General features: G+C 44.8%; 1 protein-coding gene across 1 annotated transcript in view; it reads left to right on the top strand.

Moving 5' to 3' along the window:
• Positions 1 to 12,482, top strand: part of ptprt (protein tyrosine phosphatase receptor type T) — a 167,966-nt gene that overhangs the window by 128,799 nt on the left and 26,685 nt on the right. Inside the window, exons 23-25 of the mRNA XM_029502321.1 lie at positions 2,988 to 3,080; positions 4,121 to 4,230; positions 6,611 to 6,698. Coding sequence (XP_029358181.1) covers positions 2,988 to 3,080; positions 4,121 to 4,230; positions 6,611 to 6,698 — 291 coding nt within the window. The remainder of the gene's footprint in view (positions 1 to 2,987; positions 3,081 to 4,120; positions 4,231 to 6,610; positions 6,699 to 12,482) is intronic.

Raw genomic sequence — 12,482 nt, 5'->3', positions numbered from 1 at the left:
ACGTGTCTCAAATATCAGAGCGAAGAGAATTCAGCTCTGATGTAGGAAAGTGAAGCTGGACTGACCTTCACAGAGAGACGGAGACAAACAGGAACTGAGATGCTACAGCTGGTCCGAGCCAGGTCCAGTTTAGGTGTTGGTGTCACGGAGAGGCAGCAGGTTCAGCTTTAACACCTTTAAACTAATAATTTTAGTTAAACTTAATAATTTAAAAAGGCTAATTTGAGTGTAAACAGCTCTTATGTATACATACATACATATATATATATTATATATATCATTAAGCTGCTATATGTACTATAATAATAATTTCAGTTTCCATTTTTAATTATTGTTTGACTGTTCAGGAATTAATCATGGAGGTGTGTGTGTGAAAATTCAGACATTCATGAGTCCCTGTAATGAAGTCATTTCGTTATTGTGATTGGATTTGACAGTAATTGCCCGTCAGGGCGTCAGCGATGTCAGCGCGGCTACTGCAGACACTCGCCTCTAATTGGCTGGCAGCTTTCCATTAGAGGCACATAACTTTATGTTGTGGACAGCGTCGCCATGCCTTTACGGCGTGTGAAAAAGACCTCAGTGTCAATAAAGGTGGACGAAGCCTCGGAGGTTTCTGTAGCCTGGCTCCGCCCCCTTTTTGGTACCAACAGTTTTTGGACCACAATCTCGTTTATTTCTGCTCCAGTTCACCTGGAAGTCGATGTGACAGACTAACTGCTGGATCTTGACTTGGAAGTCTTCACGTGTCAGCCACGACACTGAGCTGCAGGTTCATCGCAGCGTTTCTCCTCCAGCTGTGGAGGGTTTCTGCAGGAAGAGAAGAAGAAGAAGAGCAGATGGTGCTCAGAGCTAACGCAGCGACTCTGTTGTGATGCGTTGAAGTCGTCCAGAACTGAGTCTTAATAAAGTCACGGGGGGGGGGGGGGGGGGGGGGGGGGGGGCAGACTGTCGCACATGAAGGACATTAACTGACACACTCACCGACAAACAAACACATAAAAACACACTTGTCTCTCTCTCAATCAATGACTATCTCTTATACTGTCAAACACACTGTATCCACACACACAACACACTCTCTCTCACACACACACACACACACACACACACACACACACACACAAACACACACTGTGACTGTGGGGTCAATAAATCTCCCCATTAGCATTGAGTTGTCTTCATCATAGTCAGTGTTGTGGAGCTGCTGCTGCGACTCTATTTCATGCCTGGCTTAATGCATATTTGACCTTGGTGAGTTTAACACACACACAGACACACACAGACACACACAGACACACACATTCAGAGGAAACGAGGGAAAGATGTATAGAAAACTTCTCACACTGAGTAGCAGGAATTAGTTTGAACTTCACACTTGTCACAGACCTGCAGCTAATGAGATACCTGAGTATGTGTGCAAGTATCTTTGTGCGTCTGCGTTTGTGTTTGATAGTTGTGATAGCTGAGGCCTGTGTGCGTTCCTGTTCAGGAATATAACAGGAGTTTTTCTTTTTCTCTGCTTGTAGTCAGTTATGATGTAAACCCATCGATTATCCCTGAAGAAGAAGAACGAGCTGTTCCCGCCTTTAACGTTGCATCACAGAGCTCCTGTTGCCGAGCAACACGAACACCATGTGACTTTTTTCCAGAAAAACTTGAGGAATTGTCATCACAGTTTTTAAAAGTCAGAGTCCAAAAACCTGAGCATCAGGGGACAACAGCTGTGAAAGGAAGGGGCTCCAACCTCTCCACCATTAGCTCTAACAGTTGTTCCTTACGCTGTTTATTTGAGCTCAACGCACTGCATCATGGGAAATGTCCTCCCATTACAGTCCTGGTCTTCCAATGAGGACACAGTGCGTGTGTTCTCTAAGACGTGTTTGACAAAGCCGGACACGGGGTCGCACCCAGAGTTTAAAGGAGGCGAGGGGAGCAAAGGATGATGGGAGTTAACTCCGATTTATGGCGCAGGATGAAGCGCTGGAGTAAATTCTTGGCAGCCTGATGGCGTTCTGTTTGAGCGGACCCGGCCTCCCTCCCTGCCCCCCGTCTGTCTCCCGTCCTCCCCCCAGGATTATTCCTCTCATCACTCCTCCTCTGTTTTCTACGTGTCTCCTCTTCACGCCCACCATCAGCTCTTCTCCTCTCACCTTCTCAGTCTTCACCCTGTCGGCCGTGCTGACTTCCTTACTGTCTGCCATTGAAAGCTATTTTCTGGCTTCTTCTATGGCTTTCTGTGGCCACACACACTCAGACACACACACTCTGAGCTGCAGTGACCCATGTGGCCGACTCATTCTTCATTCGTTTAGGGAAGTCTGTGTTTGGATTGGCTCATGGAGGAGCCACTTTAGGCCACTAATGAATCCACAGCCATCATTAACATGCAAATAGCTCCATTAAGAAAACATAGAGTCGTGCAGTTTTATATTACAGGCCCTTTTCCTCCTCAGACGCTCACACTTCAGAGCCTCTGCCGGTTTGGCTGGTTACCAGAGGCCACATTTCCACACTGATGAACAAACTCTTGCTTTATTTATGAATTAAAACCACAATGAGGAAATTAAAACTTCAGCTATTTCGAATTTTACAACGGTTGGATAGCAGATAACTAAAATAGACTTCTTCCAACAATTACAGGCTGATGAATCCTCCCCTTCTTCTGCTTGGCCTAAAACCTTTAGCTGTTTGAAACTTTTAAAACGCTCGCTCCATCCCCTGAACCCTCCATCTGTCCGGACTAATTAAAGCCTGAACACTCGTCCGATCAATCCGTCCGCTGCTTAATTGGAGGAGAAATTTTTTAATTAAGTGTCCCATCGCTTCCACCAATCAGGACTGGGGTTGCTAAGTGACAAATTAATCAGCGACCAATCTTGAGTGCATCAAGCAGAAGTGTGTGTGAGTGTTGGTAGGTGTTATGTTGTTATGGTAACCCATCCCTCACTCTCTCTCTCTCTCTCTCTCTCTCTCTCCATTAACAGACAGCAGCCAGCCCTCACTCGCCCAACCCTCTCTGACCCTGCAGAGTTTTCCTTACGGAGGCTGCGAGTCAGTGGAGCTCTCCTACCAGAGCGGTAGGTGAATTTAGGCTAGCTAGCTAATTCAGTTAGATCATTTTATATGTTTTTTTTTTGGTTATGTGATTAGCTTATTAAGCAGCTAACTAGTAAAAAAGGTTTGTTATTTTATTTGGTAATCAGCCAACTGACTAGGTAGGCATAAACAGCCAGCAGTTCATCCATCAGTTAGTTAATGAAACATCTAGTCAGTTAACTAGCTTAGTTAGCGTGGAGCGAGGTGAATCATTAGCTAGTGTGTGTGCTACTTAGTCAGTTTCTAAGTTAACCAGCTAGATTCGTTAGTTGTTCAGTTACTTTATTATTTTGTAATCAGTCAGGTATCATCTAATCAGATTTGTATTAGCTGTTTTGTCAGTTGATCAATTATTGAGTCAATTGGTTATTTCTTTACCTCATTAAACAACTGATCAGTTAGCAGGTCGGTTATTTGGAGTGTTAGTTTCTCAGCTAGTAAGCTAGACCTAGACAGACAGTTAGCTGGTTATTTGGTTAGTGAATCAATTTATCACTTTATCAATTTGTTCATGAGGTATTTGGTACTTTTCCTTTAGTCAGCTGGTTAATATTGTAGTTGTGTAGTTAGTCGGTCTTTCAGTTATTTGGTTGGTTTATTAAGTCCATTATTTGTTTGCTAGCTGATTATATCCGTAGACAGTTATTTACATGGTTATCCAGTGATGAGTTAGAGCGTAAGCCTACTAGTTTAGTTATCCAGTTTCACAGTAAGCTTCAGGTCGTAAATGAGTCTGAATATTTTTTCTGTTTCTTAATTATCTTGTCCAAATATAACAGAACTGAATTCACACACACAGACTGAAGCAGAGTCAGTTCATTAGTTTGAAAAAAGGCTCTCTGTTGCTGCTGCTTTATTGATCATACATACGTTGGTTATTTAGCTTAACAGGGAATTCTCAACATGAATAATAATTAGACTGTAGTTCAGCAGAATGATTTTCCAGATCCGTCAATCTGCCCACTCTTCTTCCAACGTCCAACTTTGTTGATATATTTATCCCTCGTTTCTCTTCCTGCAGGTCAGTTCCAGGCCGGCCAGTTTCAACCAGCTATTCGAGTCGCCGACCTCCTCCAACACATCACACAGATGAAATGTGGACAGGGCTACGGCTTCAAGGAGGAGTACGAGGTAAGGCATCCATGCACAGATAACGAGAACAACTGTAAAACAGACATCAATCTCTAAACAGACAGCATTACAAGCAGCTATTAGTAAGGAGGTCAAAGGTCAGCAGCGACACCGCCCAGATAATAGGTATAATAAAATCTTCCTGTGAAGCAGCGTGTAGAAATGTAACTGCAGAGAGAGAAGGCCTTTCTATTATCATAAAAACACTGCCTCCATGACCCCGAAGAAAATCAGCAGGTGTGCCGCTAAAAGTTTTTGGAGGAAGAAGATCGGACGTCAGCTGCAGAGACATAAAAATGTCATTACAGTAAACAGGGCGCATCTGAAACCGGATCAACTGCTAACAGATGGAACCGACTGCTGCAGCGAGCCGGCAGAAAGCTGCCATATGCATCAGAAAGCGTAAATCAGTTATTAATTCTTAACCCTCATCATCAATATTAATGATCTCAGAAAATAAACTTTGGACTTCGTACTCTCACCTATTCACACCAATCAGCCAAAACAATATGACCGCTGACAGGACCAGGACCTGCCAGAGGAGAGGTCAGGGGTCAGAGGTCAGAGGTGGAGCTCAAGCTGTGAGAACACACAGATCTGTCCATGATGACCTCAGCTGCAGAGGTCAGAGGTCCCGTTGTGATCGTTCTCCTCGTCTTCGTTCTCTCATCCAGAGACAGTCTTTGTCTCTCTCTGCCTCAGAAGAATGAATATTTTCTATTATCGACTGCGTGCCTGTTGAAAATTGTCCCTCTGAGATGCCGTACGTTATATTTTCATTTGCTTCCTGTCATTTTGGTTTATGCCCACTGATGTGTTTCAGGGGAGAGCAAATGTGATTTATTCTCCTGCGTGTGTGTGTGTGTGTGTGTGTGTCTGTGTTTGCACTCTTTCTCCTGCTTTGTGTTAGAATATTAAAAATCCCCAAAAACGATGAGATGAGTCTGATTAAGACTCTGTCCTGTTCCTCTCAGGTCACACACACAGACACACACACACACACACCGCCTTCAGAAGCCCCCAACCTGATATGTCGCCACAAACACTTTTTTTTTTCATATTTTCACACACACACACACACACACAGACTTTATCCAATACAAATACAGTGTGACAGAAAAGCAGACACTTAAACATATCGTTCAGTCAAGCAGAAAATGGATTCTTTTAAAGTGGCATATGGGTTGTGTGTGTGCGTTTGTATGCACATGTGTGTAAGCTTGGGTGTGTGTCCTCTTATCTGCATTGTGTGTATGTAGGTCATATCAATGTCTAAAAGTGAAAAATGTTGTCTGGTCTTCTGGAATCCTTAATGGACTCAGAAAGGACTGCTCACTGCCCCCCGTGTGTGTGTAATGTGTATTGTGTATTGTGTGTCAGTGCACTCCTCCTGTGTGTTATAATAGTTGTTCTAAAATGGTTCTGTGTCCATATGGCGGCCTTTGAGAGTTGGGGTTTGGTTTCTTAGCAGAAGCTTGAGAATGAGCTTTAACGCTCACTCAGACTCACACACACAGACACACACAAAACACACAAATACATGTACATTCAAAACATGCACATGTTGTGTGATTCTGCTCGCACTTTTCCATAGAAAACTACAAAACAAATTATTGTTGAACTGTTTTGAGTATAGTACACACCCACAGACACACACAGACAATCACAAGCTCGTTTTGTCCTTGCCGTGTTTGTAATCTTGTCACAGGGGCCAGAATCGCAGCAAGGAGTCAAGACAATCTGTCTTTCTCCTCCAACAAAGGACTGACAGTTTTGTTTTTTCTCACAACCGAAACAACACAAGAATGAACCCAAACTTTTGTGCGTCTGCTGTGTGTCTCTGATCCCGCAGTGTTTGCCTGCACAGGTTGCTGCTCACTGACAGCTGCTTTTATGCTAACATTGGAGGGATGTTGTGTTTTCGTCCACTCGCTGTTGGACGCTTTAGATGGTCACCCCCTGATTGGATGGGTAGAAAGCATCAGTCAGCCAATGAGAGAGCTGCTGAGGGAGAGAGAATCGAGACCACGGATGAGCCATAACATTATGACCACTGACCCTGCAGGTCTGGACTCCTGTAGACCTCTGCAGCTGGACCAAGCAGCTGATGGGGGACCCCGGTAACGTTGGGGATCCAAAGCGAACCGTCTCTGTCACGTTTCAGACATAATGGCCTCCTGACCTGACGTGCTTAAAAGCGCAGGCTGTCGTGAACTGAGTTGTTTGGCTGCCATGAATATTCATGTATAGTTTGAACTTCTGTCGGCCCACGTGTCCGTGAACACGCTCTGGGCATCCGGCCATATGTGCATGCATATTCCTGTGTTCATACCTCAATATGCCACTATCAAACTAATTGTGTGTGTGTGTTTGTGTTCAGGCCCTGGCAGAAGGACAGACGGCGCCCTGGGAAACAGCCAAGAAAGACGAGAACCGCAACAAGAATCGCTATGGCAACATCATCGCTTGTGAGTACTGACATGACGTCCACTGGCTGCCCAGCTGGACTGCTGCAGGCTCTGGGTTCCCCTCTGGAGGTTCAGTTGGGTTGGGGTCGGTTCCGGTGTGGTGTTCTGGTTTCATTTGGCCTCAGCCTTCCTTTTTTGTTTTCTTTTTAACAAGACGGAGAGACTTTTCTCTGTCGGGACTCCAGTCTCCGGTCAACCATCAGGTAGATTAGAGGGCCAATCGGCTCTGACCTGCTCTCTGATTGGCTGAATGGGTTAGGGTTAGGAAACACTCAGAAACATCAAATTGGGCAAAATGGTGGCTGGTCTTCCATCCTGAGCCTGGTTTCCTCATCAGCTTTCCACGTTATAAATCCAAACAGTAACATTTCCTTCATCAGGTTAAAATGGAAATTCCTTCTTCTCATCTAAAATCTTGTGACGCTGCTGAACTTCCTTTTCCACAAATAAGCTGCTCTTTGGTGGTGTGAACTTTGCAGGATACTGATCTGTTGAAATATCAGCAGAGTGTTTTTAATATCGTGTGACCTTTGAAGGACAGATAGAAGACGCGTCTTATTGTTGGACAGATCAGTAGCCTGACGCGTCACACGTCAGAGGAAAATGGCCCTCGTTATGTTCAACTACCTGAAATAAGTTTTGGAAATGAGGTAAATATTTCAAATTTTATTGTAAAAATGTGTAAAACTGACGCCTCAGCTTCTGAACACTGTGGACCGAGACCTTCGATGCTCTTTGATGACTGGACTAATACGGAACCTGGACCTGATTTAGAATCAAAGGGAAAGTTAAAGTAGATGAGACTTTTACGTCTGCTGATGAGAGACGTGTCCTTTCTTTCAACCTGATTCCCGTTTCAGTCCCATTGTCCAGATGTGATGACATTTCAAAAGAGAAAAATCTGTATTGTGCAAAGTAATATAAAGTCTAATATCATAAAACGTTGCATTACTTTCTGCTCGGTGTTTAATTTCATTCTCTGGAAAATTGAAATCATTTTCCTCCCTGCCTCATACAAGATTCAAACAAATGTTCTCATCATTATACTTTGATATTTCTGACTTTCAGCCAGAAAGTGCAGCACATGAATGTCTCCCAGACATGGAGGTCAATCTTTGGACGTACAACCTTAAAATCAATGTTTTATAAATCTGACATTCCCTCCATGATCCCGTCAGGTCTGTTAGATGACAGCCATCGTGTCTTCATATTTATCAGCGTGACGTGCTGTGGTCCCGGGCAGTCCAGCTCGAGGGCGCAGGTCCAAACCCCTGTGTTAGCAGCCATCTGTCCCACTGAAGCGTCCTTCAACAAGTCACCGCCGGCCTCCCCCGCTGAGAGCCAGATGTTGGTGGAGTTACAACGTTTGACTTGATTATTTCTTTTTTCCTCGCTGCCTCTGACAGTGAGACCAATTAAAATCCAAACAAAACACAGTGTTTAATGAAAAAACACCTTTAATAAGCTGCACAGTTTGTCAGAATTCAGTAACAAAGTTCAGATAAACTTCCTCCCTTTAACTTCAGCCCGACAGATGCAGGAAGAAAAAAAACGGGATCCTGATGATCAAAGCCTGCAGCCTTTATTTTATTCATGGAGACGTTCGTCAAAACGAAGCTTCATTTGGAACCAAATCAGGCTGCTGAGCGCAGGGCGACGTGCGTGGAGCACCGGTCTTCTGTTGAGGTTTGAGCGCGTGCTTGTTAGTTTGGGTGAAGTTTTATGAAATTAAATTTCGACCGACCAAAATGATGGACACCTCACAAGTTTAATGACGAGGAGGTTTGGGGCCAAAGGACTGTCGGCCTTTGGACAGAATGAGCCAATCAGAGCGCCGTCTCTCTGCGTGGCGTGTGAACTGAAGAGAGAAGTGAAACGAAACAACTTTGAGTTCAGTATCCAGACACAATTTGTCTTTGTTCTTTTTTGCAAAATTAAAATAGTTCCAATTGAAATCACTGCTGAACAGAGAAAACAGGAGACAAGCATCGTCGGATTCTGTGAATCAAAGAGAATCCCAGACGCTGGTTTTTGTGTTTGATTTTAACGAACATCTTCCTTCATGATCTGGAGATCTCATGATGTAATAATGTGTTGGCAAATGGAGGAAACAGCAGCTCCCAGGATTTGGATATTGGATACGACCGTATATATGATGATTTTGATTATGCAACATATTTTGTGCAGCCCGACAAGGAAAGGGTTAAATCGCACAATCATTTCCAAACATCGCCTGAAAATCTTATTTAAGGGTCTTGCAGGATTTATGTGTCTTTGCTTTTATGACCAATCCGATCCTGAAGATTGTGGGCTGCAATTCGTACAAGTCATGCAGTTTGTGTGTGTGTGGTTGGTTGTGAGTCTGCGCCTCATTACGAGGGTTTAGATGTCAAGTCAGAAAACACTGCCCCAACCTGAAGGCTTGAAAATGAAACCGCGCTGAAATGAAACAGCCTGACAGGGACGTGATAGCCAGCAGGAATTATGATAAATTTGCTATTAGCACAAATCCCTTAATTACAAGGGCCTGGTAATGGAAACTGTCCATCTTGCCGGCTGTGATTGTACGAAGGCTCATTTTCTTGAGAAAATGTTTGAAAAGGCCCCCGGGGAAACGACTGTGCGAACAAGGAGCTGGAACTCTGAATGTGGGTTAAAGGTTGTTCCATCTTTTTTTTCTTCAGGTTGAACTTTAATTCGCCTTTTTGAAACAAGAGATTTACTTTTCTGTTTTGCAGTTTCAGAGCTCGGAACAAATTTCCTTGCAGCAGGATTAGTTCTCCCTTCACGCTGCAGAGCTCCACGTGTTCACCTGCAGGTGACCCTGTTCCTCAGCCGCCGCGCCAAATCTGTTTGAAAATGTATTTTTATGAAACAGTTTGGGTGACTCTGCAGCTTTAGTGTCGGGTCCTCTCCTCAAACTTACACTGACCCGGAGAAATAAAGAAACCGTCCAGCGTTCCACTTTTCCAGTTTGAAGACGAGAAAAAAGAACAGCAGGCAGCAGGTTGTCTTGACATCATCGTTCTGTTGCTAGGCAACATCTAGTGGTTGTGGTGATGACGACAGCAGCAAAGGGAAAAGTGACGGTGACAGAGTTTATAGAGTCCAGATCAGGAGAGCTGTGTGACGAAAGCCGGTTATTGTATTTGTATTGTCTGTGGCTGTTAGTGTTGTTGTTGTTGTTACCATGACAACAGAGATTTGCTCACACAAAGATGTTATTTAACCCGGGTCGCCATCTTTTCTTTCCCCCTCCTGGTGAGGACACTGGCTCTGTGATGCTATTGGTCATCACGCTCCTCTCCTTTTCCCCTTCGTCCCCCCCTCCTCCCTCTCACCTCCTCCTCCTCTCTTCTGCTTCTCTCCTCTCCCACTCCTTCTCCCCTCCCTCTTCCTCCTCTTCCTCTTTTCCTCCCTTCCTTTCCTCCCATCCACCTCCATTCCTTCCTTAGGATTCCTCCCTCCTACCATCCTCCTCTTGCTTCTACTTATTCGTCCTCCCTCTCTTCTCCCTCCTTCTCCTCCTCTCCTCTTGCGTCCCCTTCTCTCCCCTCCTTCTCCTTCCCTCCTTTGCTTCTCCTTCTCTTACTCCCTCCTTCTCCTCCTCCTCCTCTATTCGTCCTCCTTCTCTTCCTCCCTCCTCCTCCTCTTCCTCTTGCGTCCTCCTTCTCTCCCCTCCTTCTCCTCTCCTCCCCTTTGCGTCCCTCCTTCCTCTTCCTCCCTTCCTTCTCCTCTTCCTCCTCTTGCGTCTCCTTCTTCCTCCTCCTCCTCCTCTATCCTCTTGCTCCTCCTTCTCTTCCCTCCCTCCTTCTCCTCCTCCTCCTCTTGCGTCCTCCTTCTCTTCCTCCCTCCTTCTCCTCTTCCTCCTCTTGCGTCCTCCTTCTCTTCCTCCCTCCTTCTCCTCTTCCTCTTGCGTCCTCCTTCACTTCCTCCCCTCCTTCTCCTCTTCCTCCTCTTGCGTCCTCCTTCTCTTCCTCCCTCCTTCTCCTCCTCCTCCTCTTGCGTCCTCCTTCTCTTCCTCCCTCCTTCTCCTCTTCCTCCTCTTGCGTCCTCCTTCTCTTCCTCCCTCCTTCTCCTCCTCCTCCTCTTGCGTCCTCCTTCTCTTCCTCCCTCCTTCTCCTCTTCCTCTCCGAGTCAGTCTGAAGTCGAAGCATTAACACACTTTTCCTGCGGACATCTGCCAAACACAAATGTTTGATGCCATGTTTGAAATCCCTTCAGCGCTCTGAATAAATGTTAATCTCTCAGCCTCCTGTCTTCTTCCTCTTCTCCTCCCCCTTATCTTGTTTCCTTTTCTCACTCCCTCTCTTCTCACTTTCCTCTCTCATTGTGTCACCTCCTTCTCTCTTCCTCGCGCCTGTCTTCTTGTTAGCTTTTTCTCACCTTCCCTTTCTTCCTCTCCTCCTCTCTCCATCCATTCATCCTGCCTGATTACCTCTGACAGGTTATGGGTTGAGGCAAAGCGCAGTAGTGTTTCCTCATTACCAGCATCTGTCAGCTTCTATTTTCTCCTCCCTCTCCTCCTCTTCACTTCTTTTTTCTTCTCCTCTCTTGGTTCGTACAACAGCCTTCCCATATGGTCATTTATAATTCAACAGAAGCGATCCTTCAAAATAAACACATTCATTGGCAAACATTTACATATGTGCAAGGAGCTAATTTTTTTTGTGTGTATTTTTACTGTTTGCGTGTTAAATAGAAGCACAGAGAGGTGAATTCTGTTTCTTTATTCGTCAGTCCTTCGGTGTGTGTATGTCTGAATTCAAACATTCACAGACCTCTTGCTTGTTGTGTGAAGGTTGTGTGCATCAGGCCTTTGTGTGTGGATGTAAATGGAAAACCTTTAACCTTCAGTTCTTCACTTCCTCTTTGGTTTTTGAAGCAGAAAGAGGCGGAGCCAACACTTAGGCTGTATTCTCTAACGCGGATTCCAGCTGTCTTACTGAGTGGCTGCAAAGAATTATTCATTCAGTCATCAAGAGACCAAATTAGTTGTTTTGGGAAAACAAAAGACACAGAGATTTGAGGTTCAAAGTTCAATTTTATTTCATGTCCCAAAGGCAATTTGAGTCACAGCAGCATAGAATCACATAAAAACCACAAAAACACAGAACATGGAACAGTAAAAGTTACGTGCGCACAGACAGCGATTACCGAGCAGAAAGCTGGAGCCACATCATAAATACACAACAAAATAAAAGTTCTGGGCACAGTTAAGCACAGAGGTAGGTAAAGTGCCAGTCAATACAAAGCATAAACAGCAGTAACAGCGTTGTTAAATTAAGATAAATTAAATGAAGTAAATGAATTAGGACGACGGCAGCAGCCGCACGTACAGACACCAACAACATTCAAGGCTCCAACGGAGATTGGAAAAAGAAGAAAATCTGAATCTGTTCTGAGGGACCCGGGGGACGCACAGGCGAAGGCCAGATGGAAGGAGCTTGTATTTGAAACTACGCGGGTGAGCATCATCAGAGCGGACGGACGGAGCTTTGATAAGCACCTGTCTGCTAAAGATGTTGTCTCGGCTATCAAACTGAATGCTGGCTATGTTAGAGGCCACTTCTTATCTTTGACAGAAAGATCAGCATACCAGCAGACAAAAGAAAAAGAGGTGGCAGATACAGCAAATCAACTAAAGCAATAAAAAATATAGAAACCCCAAAACTTAAAATCAGCATCATGACAGCTGATCTCAGGAGCTCGACTCCACAGTGAGTCTCTCTCACACACACACTCACCTTCGGTCTCACCTGTCTACCAAAGTACAGGTGAATA

The sequence above is a fragment of the Echeneis naucrates genome, chromosome 5 (assembly GCF_900963305.1).
Source record: "Echeneis naucrates chromosome 5, fEcheNa1.1, whole genome shotgun sequence".
In the NCBI taxonomy this organism is placed as follows: domain Eukaryota; kingdom Metazoa; phylum Chordata; class Actinopteri; order Carangiformes; family Echeneidae; genus Echeneis; species Echeneis naucrates.
This window is presented reverse-complemented; position numbering and strand designations above follow the sequence as displayed.